The following is a 23669-nucleotide window of genomic DNA, read 5'->3' as shown; positions in this document are numbered from 1 at the left end:
GGAGCTTTGACCTTTTGCTTACCATCATCCTGATCAGGTTTAATCCTTCCGTCTGCCAAGCTCCCCTTCCCTGGTGAGGGGGTCCCCATCTGAGGGGTCACTTTATATTTTAATCTGCCTAGCATCCTGTGCTTTTTAAGAAAAGTTGTTCGCTTGAAGTGAGCAATTGCTTTAAAAATACGTCCTCTAGCCATCCCCCAGCTAGAGGAGGAGGAGTGAGAAATAAACCTACTTCTAATATCTCTTTTGCCAAAGAAATGGGCTTTAGATTTTGCCGTGGAAGATAATTCAGTTTTACGACGCATACGTTTGGGTGGTGCATAACTTGGGTGTCCCTTTTTTCGAGACTGTCCCTGAGTGGTATAGATATGAGAAAGTCCATCAAAGAGTGCCTTCAGCTGGCTGTTATTAGTAAGACTGCTAAAGGAGGGCACACTGGACTGGCTGGAAGAACTCTGGGGAGAGGTAGAAGAAGTGGAAGTGCTGGACTTTTGTGAACTGGGGCTCTGACCAGAGATGGGGGTTGGGGGTGGAAGTGAAGAAGGTGGAGGTTTTAGCTTTTGTGTGGTACCTGTAGCCAACACATGAGAAGTGCATGACTGTTTCTGAGAGACCTTTTTCCTTGGACGATAGTGCTTTGAAAAGTCTATTATTTCACCTCGTGATCTGCGACCATCAGGTGATGGTGTAAAAAACTTAGTAAGGCCATCAATGAGCCCTTTGGTTTTCTTGTTAACTTTAAGTGTAGAGGCAGAAATGTAGGTGGAGGTGGTGGTGATTTTGGTGGTGGCACCAGGCCGAGTGGGGTCTGTAACAGCCAATCTGCTGCTTGAGTCCTTCCCAGATGCAGCATGACCAGATGAAGGTGTGGTACAGACTTTAGTCTTTTGACCCCTACCAGGTGACCCCCTTCCTGTGAATGCATTCATGGATCCTTCATCACTGGTTACAGACCTAGGCAAAAATTTAGAGAATAGTATCAGCATTTAATAGAATTATAAAGGTATCTAAAAACAAATTTATAGCAACTAGAAAGCATAGTCAATGTGCTTAATCTTTTAAGAAACTGAATTGCAACCCTGAGAACTGTTTTTGTGTGTGTGCCACCACCTACATGTTTCTCTTGCTGAAAAAGGTAACAGCAACTACATTTGCATATTATGGTTCTCCCAGGGACCATCTAACAGGTACTGGAAAAATCCAGGTGAACCCAAAGGCAATATAAGGAAGGAAAATTTTGGAGAGACTAAGGAACACTCAACGCTTTCATTGTAATTAAATAAAAACAAGTTATCCCTTGTGTTGTCACAAGTAATTATGATTTCCTAAAATGTCTTTTTTAAAGTATTAGAGGAAGCAAGTCATATGTGTTATCTAGAAGCAAAAGAATTAGCTTATCATCTCTAGTTAAATGCAATTTTAACTCAATTGGAAATTTATATAAATTTAGAATTTGGGTATGTCTGTAAGTTTATACTTAGAAAAAACACAGAAAAAGATATCCTCTTCTTCTTAGCAGTTTATGCTTAGGATGATAAAATAGCCAATAATACTCTCATAGGAGAGAAGACAATTAATTACAGCATAAAATATTGCTGAAAAAAGGACAACAATAGCAAAAAACTGAAGAAATGATTAAAGAAAAGCTACAGCGGGTCAGACATGACATGGAAAGTCTGGTGAAGAAGCAGCACATTTACCATGGTCATTATCAGACACTTGGCATCAGAATATTTACCCCCTGGTTCTGACTGATATCTCACTTCAGGTGATGCTGAGCTCTGCCTGTACTGTTGTGGGAGGTCCACTATCACAGCCACCAATGTAAATAGCGGTTGACTGCCTTCATCACAGGCCAGGGCTTGGGAAGCTACCCCATTTTGTAGCAGAGTTTTATAGAATAGAAGCACTTGCATGTGTGTTATGACAATGCCAGGACTCAGGAATGCACTTTCAAAAGTATTAATTTAGCTGAAGGCTAATAATGGAGAAATGAAAGCCTGAAAAATGATATGGTATTAAATTACATATCTTTAAGTTATTATAAATAGGTCATCTTGTACACAAAGACTGCATGAACCAATTTCTACCAGGCTCATCTGAGGTGGTTCAATTGCCAGGAACTTTGCCTGACGTCATTAGTTTAGACAAATCAGGTGCACTGAAAATTTCTAGTGTCACTAGTAGACACAGCAAGGGTTACCAACAAACAACTCATCCAGGCTAAAATGTTTCACATCAGAATGCTGTATTTGGACTATATCTGGAATCGATTGTCCAAAAAGGATAATATGCTTATAAAGCATGTAAAAAGGAAAACTCCCCAGACAGTCTTAAAAATTCCTAAGCTCAAAGGACAATTTTGGACAAACAAAAAGTTAGGATTGGTGCCAGATGCAATTTTCAGCTGTGTCTTTTGTTTAGAAAGTTTATATCCTAATTTGGTTTTTAAAATTGGGCCCTGAGGATACAGTCCCATTTCAAGAACAATGCTTACATGGGATGAATTCAAAAACATAATTTCTACTTCAAATAATACTAATATAAAAGATTTTATTCACAAATATGTTTTAATGTTTGCCTTTAGAAATTAACAACAACAACAACAAAAAAAAAAATTTAAAATGTCTCCCAGTAAAATGGTTTTCATTAAGTTTCACAGAAAACTCTTGGAAGAATCTTGTAAATTTTTGTTTCTCTTTTGTGAGATAAAGTGCAAAAAGATACTATTCTTCTGAGTGCATGTAATATAGTGAATTACGTTAGGTAAAATTAGGGGAAAAATATTAAATAAGCAAGTAGGATTCTAAATTACAATGACCCTTTCACTAAGCCTAAAGAGATGCTATGGTGACAGTATATTAGCAAAACTGCTAGATGCACAAGTTTACTAATTTCATTTGCAAATACTTAATACTGATAGTCAAATCTATACTTCATACAGGTTAGAAATATATTAATTTTACTTCCTATCTTTTCTTAATTTTTCCAACTAAAACTAGCTAAATGTTCTACTGGGCTAAAATGGAAGTTACATGGCAACAGGACGGTGGAAGTGGGACCATCAGTAAATCTGCAGGCCACTACAAATGTATCATCTGTATGCCCCCACACACATGCCCTTGTCAAATGTCCTTGTCTAACTCTTTGGGAACAGTCATTGCAGGTTTCTTAGAAGTTCCCATTTTGGAAAAGGGGTCTTCAAAAGTTGTAATACCATAAATTAGCATCAGAAGAGCAAGGCATTTTTCTGAAATGTTATCTGGAGTGACAAAAGAGATTTACCAAAGGCATGGACAAATTTCTTTTTTGTTTTAAAATTCCCATAAAAATATTTATATAATTAAACTCTTTTAATGTTCAGCCAGTAATAAAGAAGGCTGAATGATTGTTTCCAAATCTTATATTCTGCTTCCATCCTACTGCTTGAAAAATGTCACTTAGTATCACAGCTACTGCCAGCAGAAGACCCCAAAATGCCAATTGTAATTAAAAACTGTTACTTCAAAAAAATTTCCACAGCTGATATAAAAGGAGAAATATTCCTCATCCCTTAAGTTTGGAAAAATGATGCTAAAAAAGTCTAATGGAATTTAAGGGGGATACAACCACCTACATTTTAAAGCACAACATAAAAGATTTCTTTTGATAAGATCTCAACCTACAACAATCGTTGCTTTAATTTATTTTTCGGTCGTCCAATGGGTTTTGCATATCGTCGTTTTATTTGTGCAGCTTTCTCATGAAGTAGTTTTCTTCCCTTTTTCTTTGGTCTGCAGACTTGGCAAATCCACATCCCTGAATTAATATATATATGAGAAAAATATTTTAATGTTTCATCTTAGGAGAAGATATTAAATATAAACTGCAGCTATAATAAGCTGCCCAAGGAGGCCTGCATGTAGAACTTTACTCTAGAAAGTGGGTCATTCTCTTCAAGCAGCTATCAATGAAGGTCAGTTTCCCAGGGATCAAGGTGCTGAGAGCAGAGGCTGCCCCTATCTCAAAACTCTTCCCTAAAGCTGTTCCAACATGTCACTAAGCCTCTCACTGCCACATAAACACACATGAAAATTTGCCCATTTCAGTTATTATATATATATTTTTTCATTTAAGGATAGACATTTTCAAGTCAATCAGTTTTTGGAAATGAAAATTTTCTTTTTTCTTTCATCATTTTTTCTGAATATTTCTAAAACTAAAACTGATCGGTATAATATATAATTTTAAAATTTTAAAATTTTAAGTGCTTAAAATTTTAAGTACAATGGAGCTATAACAATTAAAATTATACATTTAGCATAGGGAAATTGGTCAATGGACAGGAACTGAAAAGACCAGAACAACTGACACCTACAGACAAGTTTAGTGTATCAAAAAGGTCACATCTCAAACCAGTAGGGAAAGGATGAAATGATTCAATAAATTATCTGGGAGGAAAATAATTACTTCCTATCCCTTATAAAAATAAATTCTAGGGCTGTGGCTGTGGTTCAGTGGTAGAGCGCTTGCCTAGCGTGAGGCACTGGGTTCGATCCTCAGCACCACATAAAAATAAATAAACAAAATCAAGGCATTATGTCCATCTACAACTAAAAGAAAAAAGTGATGTATAAGAGAAGTGATTTTTAAAAAGTTCTAGACACGTGAATATTATGATATGAAGAAATAAAATGTTATAAGCACTAGCAAAACTATGTGAATATTTATACAAACTAAACATGACTGACATTTAAAACTGAAGCCATAAATAAAAAGTTTCATGAACTGGACTACATAAAAAAATAAAAAGCTTCTGTAAATCTGAAAGAAAAAGTAAGAGCCACAATAGAAAAATATTAATGCATAAAAATAAGTACTTTACAAATGATGATATACAACCAACCAATAATCAAACACAAAAAATCCCTTCAAACTCAGTACCAAAGAAAAAAATTATCAGACATCTTTATTCTATTATCAAATAGGTTTTTAAAAAATTAGAAATGTTAAAATGTTAAAAAAAAAAGTGTTTTAGACTCACTCAATCAACACTGTAGTGGTGAATGTTGGTCATAATATACGGAAACATACCGATGGTTAGTGTTAAAAAATGATATAGCCTCTTATGTATGTGGTCTTTGTTCCAGCAATTACTATGCTACGAATTTAGCTTAGGAAATAACTGTCAACAGGAAAAAATTGGCAACATTTGAAATATCTATTACAGAGGATTGTCTAAATTAATTATGCCTCATTTATACATGAGGATGCAAAATCGAATACTTTCAGGAAGCCCTTCGGTTGTATAAAAACTGAAGAAAATGGGAACATAAGACAATAGGGAGTAGTGAGATTGTGGCAAACAATGCAATGCATATCCTACCTAGAGAACTCAAATTCAAAAATTTTAAAATGTTGTGCCAACAAAGCGTATCTGTGTCCACAGTCACCAGGTTTGTAATCCTGCTCTACACTACAGAATTCATATAGTTCATTAAAATCATGTTTAGGAGAACATTTAATGATATGGGAATGCTTACAATCTATTACTGAGAGGAAAAAATGAGGTACTAAAATATGTATAGAATGCTCTATTTCTTTTTAAAGAGTATGTGGAAGCAGGAAAGGAATTTGCAATTGATTTTTCTTTTTACTTTTCTGTGTTTTCTATACCATCTGTGAAGTAAATGTATAATTTTGTAATAAAAAGGAAAAGGTATTTTTAAACGATTAATATACTGTGACACAGGGTGTGGAGAGGCTCAGCTAGGTTGACTTACACAATAAACAGAGAAGAAAATCCACATTTTGTCAGACAAAAGATCATTCAGATGCTCACATTAAAAATATCAACAACTTGGACAAGAAAATGATGATGGCTTCCTGTTGTGAGATGCTGAAGTCATCATTATCATCAAGAATTTTGAAAACACAAAATTTCTTACCTGTAAATATACTGTACTGAATAATATGGAGTATGTCCTGAACTTTTGACCTACACAATCCAAATTCATTCTAATAGAAAAGTGGTTTGGGGAAGGAGATGGCCATTTTCATTCTTAGGTCTAAACTGGAATCTTTTTTATATAAATTACCCCAAACAAAATAATTTTATACGCTTCTGTTCACTGTCTGCAAGTATCTGGAGGGTGGGAGGGATGGAAAAATGCTTAAGGAACCTGTATACTTCTGAAATGCCAGACATCAGGACAAGGCTAACAAGTATGTAATCAAATACATTTTTAACATGGTTTAAAAGTTCACCTTTTGGCATTCTGGAAAGTGGTGGGTCACAGCACTCCATATGGAATCCTCTATCACAGGAGTCACAAAAAAGCATATTATCCTGTAATATAACATATTAGAGCTAATTGAGACTGAAACCAACTGTAAAATGCCAAAAATTCTTATGTTGCCAGATTAACAATAATAAAATATAATGAAGGAGCACCAACTTCCCAGTTGTGGTTTGACTCACAAGTATTTAAAATTTTAAAAAGAAACATTCTGTTTTTTAAAAAGAGAAAAAAAAAACCTTAACACTAAAAATTAATTTACCTGGAGACAAACTATTGACAAGCATACTTACTGCATTTTTGCCTTGGATTCTACATGCACTGCATGTCTTGCATTCGATGCACTGCCACCTTAAGGCCTTTACATTTGTTGTTAATTCAGGACAAAATTTCAAACAGGATGGGTGTCCTATAAGAATAAAAAGCAAATTGCTTTATGGGAATGGTGCCTTAGAATTTTTTAAACTCTCATTCCCTATATTTAATAGATAGCTGCTGGTCAACCAATGAACCTTAGGAATTTGAAAATTAAAAAAAGGTCAGAATCCGATTTATAGATTTTCTCTGCCTTCTTTCACAGTATGTTCCAGAATGTAACAGAATGAACATACAATTGGTTCCCCTAAGAGAAATTTTACCAGTTTCAACCACAAGTCTTTGAGAACTTAAGCACAAGGAATACTCAGCTGGTATTCTTATCTTCTGTGAAATCCCTGGAACACCACCTTCATCAAGCACAGTCTAACCAATATGTCCTGGTTTGTTGCACTGGGAGTGGGTAACCAAGTTCAAACGACTGCTCTGTGTGTGTGTTGGGATCATACAACTTAAAACAATACAGTTAAGCTTTAAAAAAACAAGTGGGGATGCTCAATGTAATATAATTACAAATTTTAAAAATACGATAGATAGTGTACAAAGACCATCCATTGCTGGGTCAGACCAAGAATATGCCAATGTCATATTGCTCCTGGATCACTGAGTTTAAATTCTGAAAGGAGGAGCAGAAAGAGTGAATTTGAGAGTCAAAAAGATGACAGATTCACGTCAAAAGGAACAAGTCAAGAAGGATATCCTCAGGAGATGTCCACCATTTTCCTGATCACTGAGCTTTTCCACCCCAGTCTGGGCACGTTTTCCCTAGCAGCACTGCATGCACTGTGTCTTACTGCACAAAGGGCAAGCAGAGACCCTAACAAACAAAAGAGCGAGCCTGACTCCGATGAGAGAGAACTCCCCATAGTGCAGGGGGTGTGAGCCTAGGTTAAAATTTGAGGGTCTTTTATCACATAACCCAGAGGAGATATCCAAGGTTGAAGTTATTTTTTTGAATCTGGTCTTTAAAAAGTAAGAACATTAGTAAATCCCATGTGAAAGAACTTACAACCAAATTGCAAATGAAATCTGAGGGGTAATAAAAAAAAAAAAAAAGTAGATTCCGCAATTTCAAAACTGTTTTATAATTTCCTGACTTTGGCAGCCTCAACGTTTAAATATGTATTTTGGGTTGCTGCCAAAAAGGTCCTCCTCCCTAAAACTTAACAGGTGCTTCATAAAATTCCACCCACCAGGAGATTAGGCCTTTTGAAGTAAAAACATTCAAAATCAATCAATACTATTAATAAAGCATACAATTCCCAAATTAAAAAAAAAAAAGTTCAAACATCTGTATTTAAGATGTTGAGAAAATAAAATGCTGTCAGAGGATTATGACCTCAAAGGCAGGAAGAGACACCTAGGCAGATGCATTTAACCTCTGACACCATTCTTTTACAAGGCCTTCTGTCATTCAAATAAATGGGAGAAAAAGGTTTAAATATATAAAATGGTATCAATCACTTCTCTCTGCTCAGGAATGGCAAATAAAGACAGCCTGCTCCTGAAGTTTAAAGAGTATGCTATGAAGGGGAGTGGAGAAGTCTACTTTGATCAGAACCTCCCCCTCACCCTTATATTGTAAGCAGACTGAAAATTCAACTTTTAAAGAACAGTAATTTAAATTCCACCTTAATATGGGTCCCATCAGCTTAAACATATACCATTTCTTTCCTCCCCATTTTTTATTACTTCCTGTAAGTTATACATCACTGACACATATGACCTCAATTTCATGCACTGAATCTCTCTACATTAAAGTCTGCTTTTGTAGTTTGTAGCTTAATATTCAGTAACTAAGGTAATTCACATCATCTCAGAGTTTACTATTTATTCCCATGGATATCTATGAAACAGTCTTTTTAATAATTATACATTTTGAAAATTCATGGATTTCAGTCATTTTCAATCAAGAACAAGAAATATTTTCCTTCTTAATGCTTTCTAGTGATGTCTCAAACTACTACTAGTTAAGCTACCATATCAAATTCTAAAATCTTCAGTTTATCTTTCCTTTAAGCAGCAGTCTTACCTTTATTTAGCTCAAGAGAATTGGCCATAGATCCCTTCCAGCTCTACATTTCTATGATTTTGTAAAAGATGCTGAGGGATTAAGAAACACTTTCATTTGATTTTCTCACTCTCAACTTCAAAATAACACACAAGACTATAACTAAATCTTGATATATTATATAATCTATAGTAATAAAGGAAAATGATGCTATATAATACAATTCATTACCTCCTATTTAGCTATTCCATAAACTTGACAATTTCCTCAAAAATTCTAATTCTCTCTCGTGACACAATTCATGGTAGTTTGTCTTTCTGAAGTTGGTTTTACTACTGTGTTTTGCAATTTATTGGATTTGAGAGTCATAGTAAGTATTCATTCACTCATTCATTCTTATACAAACACATTAAGTATTCAGAGCTTAACAACAGTTTTATCTAGCAAAACCAAAGAACTACTGTTTAAAATTAAAGAAGTACTAGTAGAACCATAAACTAGTAGAAATAATTTTTGGAAAGTACTCTGGAAGAAAAAAACATGTGTTCTGTAGAAGACAGAATAAGAGTTATGAAAGAGGTCTATGACTCAATCCCCATAACATGTAAATATATTACCTTTCATGGCAAAAGGGTGTGACTACAGATGTGATTAAGGGTACAGACTGTGAGATGGGAATAATATCCCAGAATATCTGAGGTCTAACTAATCATACGAACACTTACGAGCAGTGAACCTTTTCTGGCTGGGTTAGACAGACAAGATGAAAAAGGAGGAGGAGCATGGGAGGGACTCCACCTGCCATGGCAGGCTTTGCAGACAAAGGATAGGGGCCACAAGCCAAGGACTGGGGGTGTTAAAAGCTGAGAAGGGCCTTCACCTAAAAAGATGGGGTTCTCCATTCACAAACACAAGGAGCTGAACTCTGTCAGCAACCCAAAAGAGCAAGGACCAGTGTCTTCCCATACACTCTTTAGAGAGGAGCACTGTCCTGCTGATACTTTGATGGTAATCTGGTGAATCCCATCTTGGACTTTTGCCCTACACATGTAAGATGATAAACATGTTGTTTTAAACCAGTAAATACATGGTAATTTGCTAAGAGCAACAATGGAAAACTAATAAAGATAAAGACACTGAGCCCCTTGAACAGGCTATCTGACCATCTATGTGTCCAACTATCCTTCCTTCAACTAATATTTAATGAGAACTGGAGACAGAGGGAGAGAAAAGATACACACAGTCCCCACTCTTTCAGATCATATAGTCTAGCAGGAAAGACCAACATTGAACAAAAATTAGTGCCAAAGGCTGGCTATGGTGTGGCTTAGGGATATGGGAGAACCTAGCAGGAGGGTAGAGGAAGGGCTTCATAACCAAAGGAGGAGTGGGAATAGATGGGATTCTACAGAGAAGAGACAGGGCTGGGGAAAGATGGCATGCACAGGAGGAGCAAGGAACATGGTACAACAAAGGACAGAAAAGTTGATCAATATAATTAAAGTGCAGAATATGAAGAGGATAGTAGTGTGGGAGACAGTAGACAGGAGTCCAATTGAGAAGCGTTTGGGAGGGGTTATATGAAAAAACTTGGAATTTCTCTAACAGTAATTGGTAGTCATAGAAAAATTCTACGATCAGAGGTATAATTTTAAAAAGGTAACTTAGGCTGCAGTAAGAAAAATGAATGAGAAGAAAGATGGTCAGTATTAGATTTAGGTTTTAGTAACAGCAGATCTTGAGTGGGGTTAGTGGAGATGCATGGATATATTTAAGACGCAGGATATACATCAGGATGTAGAATCAAAGTACTTTTGATGATTCCTTGGTATGAGAGAATAGGAAAGGGGATGACTTCAGAATTCCAGTCTGTGTAACTGAATGAGTGGCTAATGCTAATGATATCCCATTTGCTCAAATGATAAATCCTAGAGGAGAAGCAAGACATTATTTCTAGGCTGGGATTTCTGTTATTATTGTTGTGGTTGTTGTTCTGGGGTGGAAGGAGCAACTCAAGGTTAATTAGCTGTTTCAGATATTAACTTTGAGGTAGCTATGGGATGTACAAGTGGATATTCTGTAGGCAAGTAACTAAGGGTTCAGAGCGCAGGAAGGCTCTGAGGCAAAGTGAGAAACAGCCACAGAATTCTGAAGAAACATGTAGGGGACAAAGAGAAGACAAGGAGCTAACAAAAGGCATGGAAGGAAGCAGTAGAGAAAACAGATAATGTGTCAACACAAAAGCCAAAGAGAACATTTAATTCTTTTTTCTTCCTTTTCTCCCTTCCTTTCCCTTTTTTCTTTTCTTTTTCTCTTTTTCTTTCTGTTGGTGCTAGGGATCCACCCAGGGCCTTCAGTGAGCTTCCACTTAGTATAATGCTGTAATACTGAATTGTACACTTAGGTTTGCTAATTTGTAAACACACATGCACACAACACATCTGTAAGTAAGATTTAACCATCCAGCGCTCTGATGCTGAGCTATACCCCTATTCCCCAATGAAAGCATTTCAGGAAAAGAAAATATTCTCAACAAGGTCAAATGTGGATAAGAGGAGTATCTGGTGTGGATTGAAAGTAGTCAATTAGATTTTGATAAAGACTGAGAAGTGCCCATTAATTAGATTTTGCTGCTTAGAGGTCACTGTTAACCCTGACAAACATTCTTTTAATGAAATAACAGTCCAGAAGCAGATTAGTGCTCCCTGTTTCTCGCTTTGGGTAGTTAATCCTGCTTTGAGCTTTTCAGGATGGGGTGAGAAGGGGGCTCACCTTCCTCCTCCCCTCCTTATTTACTCCTCTTTGGAATTCCTTCTAGTAAAGTGACTCCTTTCCAACTTAATGATTCAGTCTGTGTCTAGTCGCTGTGAAATGGATGATTAATCAACCAATCCCTGCCCACTTCCACACAATGACCTTAGGAAATCAATGTCCTTTTTTTTTTTTTCTTTTTTTCTTTTTTCTTTTTAAACATATCCATATACCCATAGACTGTACATACCAGCTCCCTCTAGGAGCAGAATGCCTGGAAGCTTTTTATGTTGTTGTTTTCCTTTCCCAGGATTAACACACAAAAAAAGACAATCCCAGGAAAGACTCCAGCTCTCCTAAGGATGGACTCATCCTACCCATGGCTTGTCCTCCTTTACTATACAAAAGGAGTTTTTCTCCCTTTCCCAGCTGCATCCCAGCAGCCTTTTCTCTGCCTCCCGCTTCAATGAGCTTCCACTTAGTATGATGCTGTAATTTTGAACTGTACACTTATCTTAGATTTGCTAATTTGAAAACACACATGCACACAACTCATCTGTAAGTAAGATTTAACCACCCAGCAATCTGAGCAGCAGACACAAAATTTCATTTGGTATAATATCTAATACTTATGTGAACCTAATTAAAGATAATTTGGTCTTAATGAGGCAAAGAGAATATAACAGTGTTAATTTCAAAGTAGGCTGATCCATGAAAGTCAAGTAAAATCACTTCCTAGTCTCAACATTTCCACAGACCTGAAAGCTATCTGATGGTTCCCAAATTCATATTAGTGGCTAGAATAGTCCTTCACATTTAACTAAAGTTGTATACTTAACTTGATACAATGTAACATAATATAATCTTCAAATCATTATTTCATTGGATCCTCACAACAGCCCTGTGGATGCAGGATACAGATAGGACTCTGCCCATTGTACAGATTAAGAAAAACTGCAGTTACACAGTCAGCAAACAGCAGAAGACAAATGGAACACCTGGCTGGGGACCCCAAATTTGGGGTTCCTTGAATTGTGTGTTATCACCCTCACATTTTCGCTACATATAAACTTGACGAATTTCTTTTAAAAAGAAATTTCATCAGAAAAAAAGTTAAATTCTGACCATTTGTATCACAGAGTCACCTTAAAAATAAAGAAATATCAAACTGGCTTTACTTTATGATGTAAGCAGAAGGAAACATTTATTACTCACATCTCTGAAATCTAAGCAGAGTCTAAATGTGACATCATACAAATGGTACTTCAGAGATGACTAAAAAGGGTCGGGCACATATGGGAAACACATTTCAGAATGATCTTCCATTTGGACTGCATCCATATTTTCTGGTTTTATACCACTATGAGTATTTTTTCACATAAACATCTTATGTTAGGGATCCCTTTGATCATTACCAACAGTCTCAATTTAATCTTTGAACCAATGGATTGTTCTAAGTGTGAGAAAGTAGCCATTTTCACAAGGTCAACATGGGGGGGGCGAGTGGGCAACCAATCTGTAAATCCCACTTGAGATGCTGAACTAGACTGTGATGAAGGGGCTTCCACTGTTATCAGAGGGCACTGCTGAGGCAAGTGGTGTATCATATTCTTTTCTCTTTGTTCATAACAGAATGATAAAACTACAAGAATTCCCAAACTCTCTAAAATGAACCATATTTTATTTTGACCCTTCAATTTAAAGAGGAACAAACAACAAAGTTCACTCATCTGATATTCCATATGAAGTAAATGTGTATGAAGCATTTCACTAAGGAACAAAAGTTTTTTCTCACTAATGTAGCCAAATCCAGGTTGGCACAGCACACACAAGAAGATGCAGTGAATCTCCAAGTGAGAGCTGGATTCCTCTGCAGAGACCAGAGAGGCACTCTGAGGCAACCTCTTTCCTGCACAAACAGTTATCATGACCCTGGGGCTTGGATTTCTGCCATGACCCATACCTGGACTCCACAGCCTCTGGCTCTCTCTACCTCAAGGCAGAGGGAGAGACTAACAAGATGACTTCGGATACAGAAACCTTCTGGACAGTATCCTCAATCCACTCGTCTCCATTTGTTAAAAGGAAAACAGGAGGAATTATTGAGAAAACATAACACTGCACTACTGATACACCCGTAGCTTTATCCTGAAAAAGTATGAACGAAAACTAAGAAGCCTCAGAAGAAAGGAATTTTTAGTGAACTCAAAGTGTAAAAGAGATTAGACCTCCCCCTTGGCAGGTCTTCAGTCCAGGAAAGACGAAAGGAGATTGATTACATCAGAAAGTCTGGGATCTAGTGTTTAGAATTACACCTTGATACCCTGTAAAGAAGGCCCTGAAGTTATAATTGAGAAGATAATGATCTCGGATGCTTACCTGCTCAAGTAAGCGAATCACCAGAGGTAAGGAAATATATGAAGGGAAATTTTCTTCCCACATTTAAGTACATCTTTAATCTGTGTAGGTACACAGATAAACAGACATCAAGAAAATAAAGACAGTGAAGTGTATTTTTTAAATACCAACTTAAAAATCACACCAGGTAAACCCCTAGACAAGTGAATACCACGGAATTGATCAGGCAGTTACAAAAAAGAATAATTCATTCAGAACAAGCCTCATGAGAAAACCCAAAAGGTAACTACAGAGTCAGAACTGATGAGTGAGGCACTACCTCACCAGCATAGAATAGGGAGATTGTAGGGTTGAAATTTATTAAACTGAACACATAGATAATGTTTCCATGCCCTTTTGTCACTATCCATGATACTATGGCCAGGTAAAAGAATTTTAATGAATCTGTAAAGTCCATCAAAAAGACTGTCGGAATGCATTTTTCAAGCTGGGTTTGAAATGTCTTATTTCAAAGGCTCTCCCCTCCACATCAGGTCCAAGAAGCTGCTGAACCGCAAAGGACCTATCAAGTTAAAGCTTCACATGAGGAATAAGAATCATTCATTTCTCAATGTGGAATATTTCCTCTATCCAACAATCAAGCAGCTGTTATAAATGGTGATAAGATTTTAAATTACTTGTAGCAATCAAGAACAATATCAAACATGCCAAATCATAACAATGGCTGACATTTATAGTACACTTACCACAGTTCTTGTACACCTTGTGCTAGATTATTTACTCATGTTCTCTCATTTAGTTCACATGAAATCCAAGAGGTAGTTGCTACCATCATCCCCTATTTCTTAAGAGGAACTGAAGCTTAGAGGAACTGAAGTTAAGTACCTCAATATGTAGGAACTGGGCTGTGGTTAGTTCTTGAGTGTTCTCTTAACCACTGCACTATAAGACTTCCTAAATGAGAGTGACAGTATGCTTCAGTGTTTTGAAGGTTGTTTTTTTGTTTGTGTTTGCTTTTAATGGTGCTGGAGGTTGAACCCAGGACCTCCATTGAGCTATACCCTCACCAAGGTTTACTATTTCTTAAGATGATTATAACTAGAGAAACACTTGGTCATGAATTTATATGTGTGTGTGTGTGTGTTTGTTTTTTGGTGCTGGGATCTAACCCAGGGTCTTGTACATGCTTAAGCAAGGGCTTTACCACTGAGTAACCCCCACCACCCATGGCCCCTGGCCATGAATTTAAAATAACATTTGAGAATAAAGTTTCAGTAAGCTCTAGGGGAAAAGTTTTAAAGATTAATACAAAAAGATTAATATTCTAAAATCCTGGGCTGAGGTGTAGTCCAGGGGTAAAGTGCATGCTCAGCATGTGCAAGGCCCAGAGTTCAATCCCTAGCATCAAACCAAAAAACCAACAAAGAAAAAAGTCCACTAAGAACTAGTACTTTATCTGTTAGGATGTGTGTATTTTTCACCTAAGCAACACAATTATACCTGCTTACAGGAAGGAAGAATGACTAATAAAACAGTTTTTAAATCTAAGCACGATATGCTTTTAAATTTTCATTACAAAACTAGAGGCATAACTAAAATCTTAGAGAAAGAAAAAAAAGCAGAGGTAAAATCTACCGTGACAGCACCTTGGATTCTATACTTGTCAACAGCCCAGTATTCTTATCCAACAAATCCTTGATTTCAACATTACCTTCTGCACACAGTATCTATTTCCTGTCTTATTTGAGGCAATGTGAATTTTTTTCTTGCCTGATGTTTTTGGGTTTCCTTGTTTTTGTTTTTTGTTGTTTATTGGCAGTACAGGTGTTTGACCCCACGACCTTAAGAATGCTAGGGAAGCACTCTGTCACTGAGCGGCATCCATAGCCTTTTTAATTTTATGCACAGACAGGGTCTCATCAAATTGAGAGGCTGGTCTCTAACTTGAGATACTCCTGCCTCAGTCTCCAAACTCACTGGGATTATAGGCAGGTGCCATCATGCTTGGCTACATGCCTGATGATTTATTGAATCTAATGTTATAGTTTCCAGAATTCTGTCCTTTTCATTTGGAGTTGGGCAGAACTGGGTTGTAATATTACATTTTACAGTTGGTGTCATGACCTGAACCAGTGTAAACTCCAACTCACATATCACTTAAGACTTCAGGTTATAGAAAACAAAAGTGCTTCTAGTTGCATTCAGTTTGAAAGCTTAAAATTCTCTATCCTAAGATAGGTGTACCAATAGTCCAGCTACATGGGAAGATGAGACAGGAGGATCACTTGAGCCCATAAATTCAAGACGAGTCTAGGTATTACAGTGAGACCTCATTGCAAAAAAGAAAGCCACAACAAAAACTCTAACCTGAATTTATATACTGCACAGATATCTCCACACTGAATTATCAATACTGTTATAAAATTGAAGCTGCATAATATTAATATGTAGTATTACATAAAATATCTGTCACTACTAATATCCTCACATTTTCCCCTCTACATTTAAAACATATTTTACTACCAAATAAGTGCTTTAATTAACAAATACCATTCGGTTTTGGTGGAGATATAAAATTGAAGCTGCATAATATTAATATGTAGTATTACATAAAGTATCTGTCACTACTAATATCCTCACATTTTCCCCTCTACATTTAAAACATATTTTACTACCAAATAAGTGCTTTAATTAACAAATACTATTCAGTTTTGGTAGAGAAATTAATGTCCTGAAGCTACAATACTGGGAAGTCACTGTATAAAACATATAAAAAGTTCCATGTGCAAGTTATATTGTATAGTATTATACACCTATAATCCCGTTGACTTCGGAGGTTAAAGTAGGAGGATCTTAAGTTTGAGGCCAGCCTCGGCAACTTGGTGAGACCCTGCCTCAAAATAAAAAACATTAAATGGGGTTGGAGTAGCTCAGAGTAGAGTGCCCCTAGGTTTAATCCCCAATACCACAAAATAAAAACCAAACGAAAGCACATACCAAAAAAATCCACAAAAAATATAACTTACCACTACTGCCACAATCTGCACAAGACAGGAGTTCTTCTGGCTTCTTTTCACGATTTGATTCTTTAGTCCCCAAACAGAAGCTACATATTGGAATGGGATCGGCACGGGGCTATGACAAAATTAAAATGAAAATACTAGGTTACTTGTCATTTTTATTAAACCAGTAGAATCTAAGTCCTTCAAGTATAACTTTCTGAATGAACATTATTTAAGATTCATTTGAAATCTCAATCATTCCCACAATCTATATGCCTATAATAAACTGGTTCATCTATTCAGTGTTATAATCCATGAATATCATCTAGTTAGGTCAAATTATTTAGATAAATCAGCATTACAGTCCATAAATAACACCTAGTTATTTAATTACACTTTATGAAATGTTGTAATGCAGGTTACTATAATTTACATATTAAATACTGAACATAAAAGGTTGGTATGTTTTTAGTTGACAAATTAACAGAGAATAAAGAATTTAAGAAGAGAATAAAGAACTAAAATTCTGTGACTCACTTCAGAAGATCAAAGACCATTAACAAGGCCTTTTTGGCACCAAGATTTTCTAAAGGAAATCACAGCACACTAGAGCACACACAGGAGATAAATTCTCAATCTCGGACATTCCCACTTTATAAAAGAAACAACAAAACATTTGTCTAACCCCCAGCACCCCTTAACTCTCACTATGAAATTGCTTTTTAACAATGTATAAATCTACATACATTTTAGTGTCTCCATTGTTATCGACTACTACCAGCAATGCTGGATGTATTCACATGGATGGTATTTCCATCCATATGAATATGGCTGGCTGCGCCTACAGATCTGGTCACATTATTTTGAAAAGCCAAAACTGTATAAAAACTAAAATTTTATTGCATATTTCAAGCATTCACACATGTTGCCTGCTAGCCATCTGAATGTTACTATGATGTCTTTATATTTGAATTTCATGAATCAAAAATTCAGGGCAAGAAAACCCAACATAATCACAAATGTTTTTAAATGTAAATCAAAAACAAGACTTAATCCTGTAGCTATATATCAGCATAGAACAAAGCTTATCTATTCAACCATTCAGTCCAAATACATAAGACACTGCTCCTTGTTCACAGTCAGCTCTCAAAATATATTTGCTAACTGAATAAAATAGTATATACTACTTTAAAAAAAAAATTAACCTCATCTCTAAAGTAATACTTCTAATAGTTATAATGATTCCAACAAATGTCTTGGTTCCTTGTGACATGTCACGAAAATCAAGAATTTACCTTATGACCCATTCTTCACAGAACTTTTAATATGACTTTTAATTTCTTTATGACTTTTAATTTCACCTTACCATATGAGTGTTCATTATCCTGCCCTTACTTTCAGTTTATTTGTTCTTTTATTATGCAAAGGCTTTGCTTTCTGAAGGAGCTTTGCAAATGTATTTTTGTAGCCTCAGTTAAAAAGCAGAGCATAAAACATTCTGTACTAGAGAAACCAAAAAAGACAAGCTACAACAAATTGGTCACTGACTCCAGCCACAGTTTTTTAAACGCCAGATAATCAGCACTGCATAATTATGGATCCATAGTTATTACTTGCAACTGCTCAACTGCAGTACCTTGGAAACACTTTTGTTCCTTTAAATAGCAATTAAAAGAACAATCTGGTTTTAAAGTGACAACATTCCCCTGATAGATTCTAGCTAAAACACAGTCCTGGTACTAATGGGATTCCTGCTTTCATTTGATAGAACAATGTTCAAGCCACTGCCGCCATCCTTGCAGTGATAAATAATTTACGAAATGTCACATATCATTCATGCAATGAAACAAATCCAAATGTGCAATCCCATTTTTCTTTCCCAGATGAATTTTTCGCTGTAAGAGAGACATGGCCATCAGCCAGCATTCATGCTCATTTTTCGTTTTTAACTAAAGGTAACACAAAGGACAAAGGTTGCTAGTAGTTCATGGCCAGAAAGACTGATGTCCTGCACTCTGCCCAATCACAGAAAGCACAGATGCTATCGTTTTATGCTACATTCAAGTGAACCCCACCATACTGGTGGATGCTCACAACCATTTATTTTAAGGATAACTATCTCACAATACTCCATAAAACCACTGCATTATACAGAAATGTCTGCCCTGCTGAATTATTGATAATTCAAAGCACTTTTTGCTAACCTCAGTGTAGCCGAGTCTAATTAACTTTAAAAAATTGTCACTTGCATGAAATGAAACTTTTACAGTAATGCATGTAAATGGGCCACAGAATTATTATGATTCACTATTCTCAATCAGACTACATATAAACTGTTTAAAAAAAAATCCCTTGTAATAAAGTAAAATGGACTACAGTCAGAAAGGTTCTGAATAAATAGCAATTTGATTCCATACAAATCACTATAGACAAGTGGTATTTAAGAGGTTTAAAAATGGAACTCCAAATCTCCAAATTAAATTCTTTCTTGGAATCTTATGAAGGCACCTAACCTGTTGATTACATTTTCTCATGAACATGTCTGACTGTACCCTATGTTCTGAACTAATTTTAAGAATGAACACTCACGGATAGGTCCAAAGATGAAAATAAGCATGCTCTGCTCTGGAAGTCCCTCTTGCCCCTCTCCCAGGCAATGGCCTTGGGACAGCAGCAAGGCTACAGGCCCATTCTACAACGTCTCATTTAATCACTGTAACTGGGTATGTGCATTATTCCCATTTTAGAGAAAACTGAGGGTCAAAGAGGTTAAGTAACTTTTCTAAATGGTGCACAGGTTCAAATGTAGAGCTGAGACTACCCTCAAGTCTGCCCTCACTCCGTCCATTTCTTACCTTTGCTACCTTCCCTCCACACCTTTCAATTATTTATCAGTGACAATAGCTATTATGAAAGTATTCATAATCTCTTTCAATTTCTCCCATGATGAATTGCGAATGTTTTTAAAACTACGAAAAAGACAATCACTACTATAATCACATTAGATTATTAATTACAATGGAGAAATGGTACTTCCACAATGGAGAAACCTGGTGAACACTTCCTAAACCAATATGGAACAAACTGACATCATGTGCTTCCAAGTACTGCTTTGAAGGACTTAGCACTGCTATATACTATTCTTGATTAATCTAATTATAAGGAAACAATCAGGTAAATTCAAATGGAGAGATATTCTGTAAAACAACTTACCTGCGCACTTCAAAAAATGTCAATATCACATAGGACCTAAAGAGGGCAGAACCAGAACCAATCTAGGAAACTATAGTGACATAAAAAAAAAAAAAAAAAATATATGGGATCCTTAATTAGATTCCGGATTTTTAAAAAATGGCCACTGAATGTTAAAGAATGTTACTGGGATAAATAGAAGAATCTCTTAAGTGAGCATATTGTGATTTTGTAGGACAATGTCTTTGTTCTTAGGAGATATGTGATGAAATATTTAGAAGTGTCATGATGTCTAACTCTCAAATGATTCAGAGGAAAAAAAAAAAAAGAAAAACCTACATATGTATGTAAGTATTCAGAGTAGGAGAACGAAAGCAAATGTGGCAAAATGTTAAAGTTAGTTGAAATCTATGTAATGGGGATATGAGTATACTATGGCTTCAACTTTTCTGCATGTTTACAGTTTTCCAAACAAAACCTTGGGGAGTTGAACAAGCAGTACCCCTCTGCTCTCAAAAGAGGTCTAGAATGAATTACTATATAGTTGGATTATAAGCATTTATAAAATAAATTACCTCAATCCAATTACAAAGTCAAAGGAAAAATAGAGGACAGAACAACATATTAATCTATAGAGCAGGGAGATGTTAGTACCAAGACCCCAGAGGACAAATGACCCAGTTTCTTCAACAAAGAAAATAGAAGGAAAAGCAAGAATACAAGATATAGACATGAAAGAAGAACCAACAGGTTAAGAGAGAGTTAAAAGGCACATCAATTACAACATGGGCTCTATCTTGATCATGATTAAAACAGTGTATAACAAAATAAAACACTATGACCTAGTGAAGGAACCAGGACTGTAGAGCCTTAAGAGACTGTTGGGAGTGGGCAATCTGGGTGTCTTCATTAAGGCAGAAGGTATAGATTTGTTCTCCATGGCTCCAGAGTCTGAAACTTGAACCAACAATGGTATCTATCATATAGAAACTTTCCAACAGAGTTGTCTAACACTAGAATTTCTTTTGTGTGTATGTGTGTGTGCCAGGGATTGTACCCATGGGTGCTTAACCACTGACCCACATCCACAGGCATTTTTATTTTTTATTTAGACACAGGGTCTTGCTAAATTGCTAGGGCCTCGCAAAATTAGTGAGTCTCGCTTTGAACATGGAATCCTCCTGTCTCAGCCTCCCAAATCACTCAGATTACAGGCATGCACCACTGTGCCTGGTTGATGATTCCTTTTTTATCCTCCTTCATTTATTTTTATTTTTAAAATTATGGTAAACATATACAACATAAGATTTCATTTGATCTTAGCCAAAAGGCTGCAAAGTGATTTATAACAAAATTTATCATTTGACTTTAAAAGTACAGTTCAGTGACATTAAGTACAATCACAATGCTGTAGAAATATCACCAGGAGCCACTTCCAGAACATTTTCCATCTTCCCAAACTGACACTGCACCTGTTAAGTACTAAGCCCCCAATCTACCTTTCCCACCCCTGACAATCATCATTCCTCTTTTGTCTGTTGTTGGTATCTCATATGCCAACATTACAATACAATATTTGTAGACTGGATTATTCTTGAGGTGCAACAGGCCCTGTAATCAAAAGATCATAGAGAGGTTGGATGGGCCTTAAGGGAATGGCGAGGATGTGACAGTGCACAAAATCACCACACTCAAACAGAAGATCTGGGACTCTTCAAAGGTCCTTTCCAGACCCAGTATTTTAATGGTTCTAAGGTTGAATAATCTCTAAATCCTTTTCTAGCTCTTATTTGTTATTATAGTCATATAAATACATTCCAAGAGCTTTTGAGATCCCTGATCTCCTCAGCCTTTCCTGAGGAGTAGAGAACAATACATTTTCCAGCAGTTTTATTTTTGTCAGTCGTTACTTTTGTTTCTGCTCAGAAGGAAACAAAAAGTTCATTAGGCTTCTTAGTCTAAGAAACTGGACAAAAGTAAATGAAAGCTCATATGCTAGAGCAGAACCTGAAGTATTCAAGCTCACATCCTTTTCCTGGCAATGACAAAAAGGTGGTTTGAAGACCATTTTCATGTTCTGTGTTCACAATGATCAGGGACATTAACCCTCTTTTCCCTAATCCCTTATGGATCTGCCCGAGATCTCTGCAGCTTTCTTGAAACTATTAAATGTTTAACAAACTATTTTAGTAATCCCAAGTGTTAAGAATGAAACAATACAGCATTTTTCATTCATACTTGCAACATGGAAAGACCTGGATTTAAATTCTGCTCTCTGATCCTCGGGTTTCCTCATCATAAAAGTGCACAAAGTGTTCATGTTGTCCAGCTCTGGGGTTGCTAAAAGTTCAAATGTGAGTGACTGTGGAAAGTACTTATAAATTATAAAGTTTGATTCAAATATTGTTAAAATTATTGCAAAATTCATTCTGGCTATAAAAACAAAAGACCAAACAAATAACTTCAAGCCCTTAATAAATGCTGGCACAAATGGATTGTTGTGGAGTTCAGAATTACTCTATAAAAGACTGATTCTCCAAACTCCTGTGATGAATATTAATCTAAAACCTTGTATTTTTTTTAAGAATGAATTAATGGAGTACAAGGAACAGTGTAGAAAATGCCTCAACTGAGAGCCAAGAACCCTGTAGCTATTAAATAAAAGGAAAACTCAAAAGAACAGATGTCAAAGGAAGAAAAGTATAAACAAATCTTAAATGACTAATACCACAAAAGCAAAGATGAATATAAATCTATAACCCCCAAGTAACAAACAGGTCATCATTGGAGAACTAAACTTGAGTTCCAAATTCAGTTTTGTGGAAGGGCTGTTTTAAGACTCTTCTATAGCTCCTCAATCTGTGCCCCTTTCTCATACTGTCCTGAAATCTGATGTTTGGGTGATGCCTCGCTGCTTACCACAACGCTTTTCCTACGTGTTTCACTAGTACTGAACACAAATCCTATGGGACAAGGCCTGGCAATTCCTTCTATCTCCGTTTTATAGTAAGTTAAATGTCCCCTAGGGTCACATTGCCACTAAGCTTCACGACTCCAAGCCCTTCTCTCTTTTGCTTTGCCCATGGTTCGTCCCTCATTTCTTTTGAAGCTTGATTCAGGTATCCCTTTATCATGGGGGCTGCTCCTGACCATCCTCTGTGAAAATGTATTCCACTGGCACCATGAGAACCTATAAACCTTGTTTTCTTTTTCTTTCACGTTTTATACAATATAACAGTATCAGACCCACCCCCACCACTTTATTTTTCTTCATACCACTGGTCACTCTGGCATATTAAGTACCATTTATTTATTTATTTTCTCTTACTAAAGGGTACGCTTAAACAAGGTAGAGATTATTGATTGCTGAGGCCCAGCCTCAAAGTACATTTGTTGATCGAATGAACAAACTGTTTGAGGTTGGGAAGTGGTTTCTTCGATTCAACAGGTCCTAAAATATGGACTACTATCATTTATTTTCATGTAAATCCTTAATGACTATAAACATGGCAAGCATGGCAAGGCAGGTTCTATCACTGTCTAGACTGATTTATTTATTTTTACTCTGGCAAACTTAATGACATTTATACTTATTATCTAACAAGTCAGGACCAAATTTTAAAAATCAGCCAGGAAGAGTAAGAGTATATGCCTAGCATGCAGAAGGCCCATGATTCTATCTTTGCACCACAAGCAATGAAC

General features: G+C 36.2%; 1 protein-coding gene across 4 annotated transcripts in view; it reads right to left on the bottom strand.

Annotated features, from left to right (window-relative positions):
- Kat6b (lysine acetyltransferase 6B) overlaps positions 1-23669 on the bottom strand; it is a 183500-nt gene that overhangs the window by 47626 nt on the left and 112205 nt on the right. For 2 of the 4 annotated variants that reach the window (XM_047552586.1, XM_047552585.1), the window contains exons 4-8: positions 16800-16908; positions 6572-6687; positions 6247-6328; positions 3666-3798; positions 23-954 (exon numbers count right to left, since the gene is read on the bottom strand). In XM_047552586.1, the coding sequence (XP_047408542.1) occupies positions 23-954; positions 3666-3798; positions 6247-6328; positions 6572-6687; positions 16800-16908 (1372 nt within the window). The remainder of the gene's footprint in view (positions 1-22; positions 955-3665; positions 3799-6246; positions 6329-6571; positions 6688-16799; positions 16909-23669) is intronic. The other 2 variants (XM_047552587.1, XM_047552588.1) reach the window with 2 other exon arrangements.

Source organism: Sciurus carolinensis, chromosome 5, assembly GCF_902686445.1.
Source record: "Sciurus carolinensis chromosome 5, mSciCar1.2, whole genome shotgun sequence".
Lineage (NCBI taxonomy): Eukaryota > Metazoa > Chordata > Mammalia > Rodentia > Sciuridae > Sciurus > Sciurus carolinensis.
This window is presented reverse-complemented; position numbering and strand designations above follow the sequence as displayed.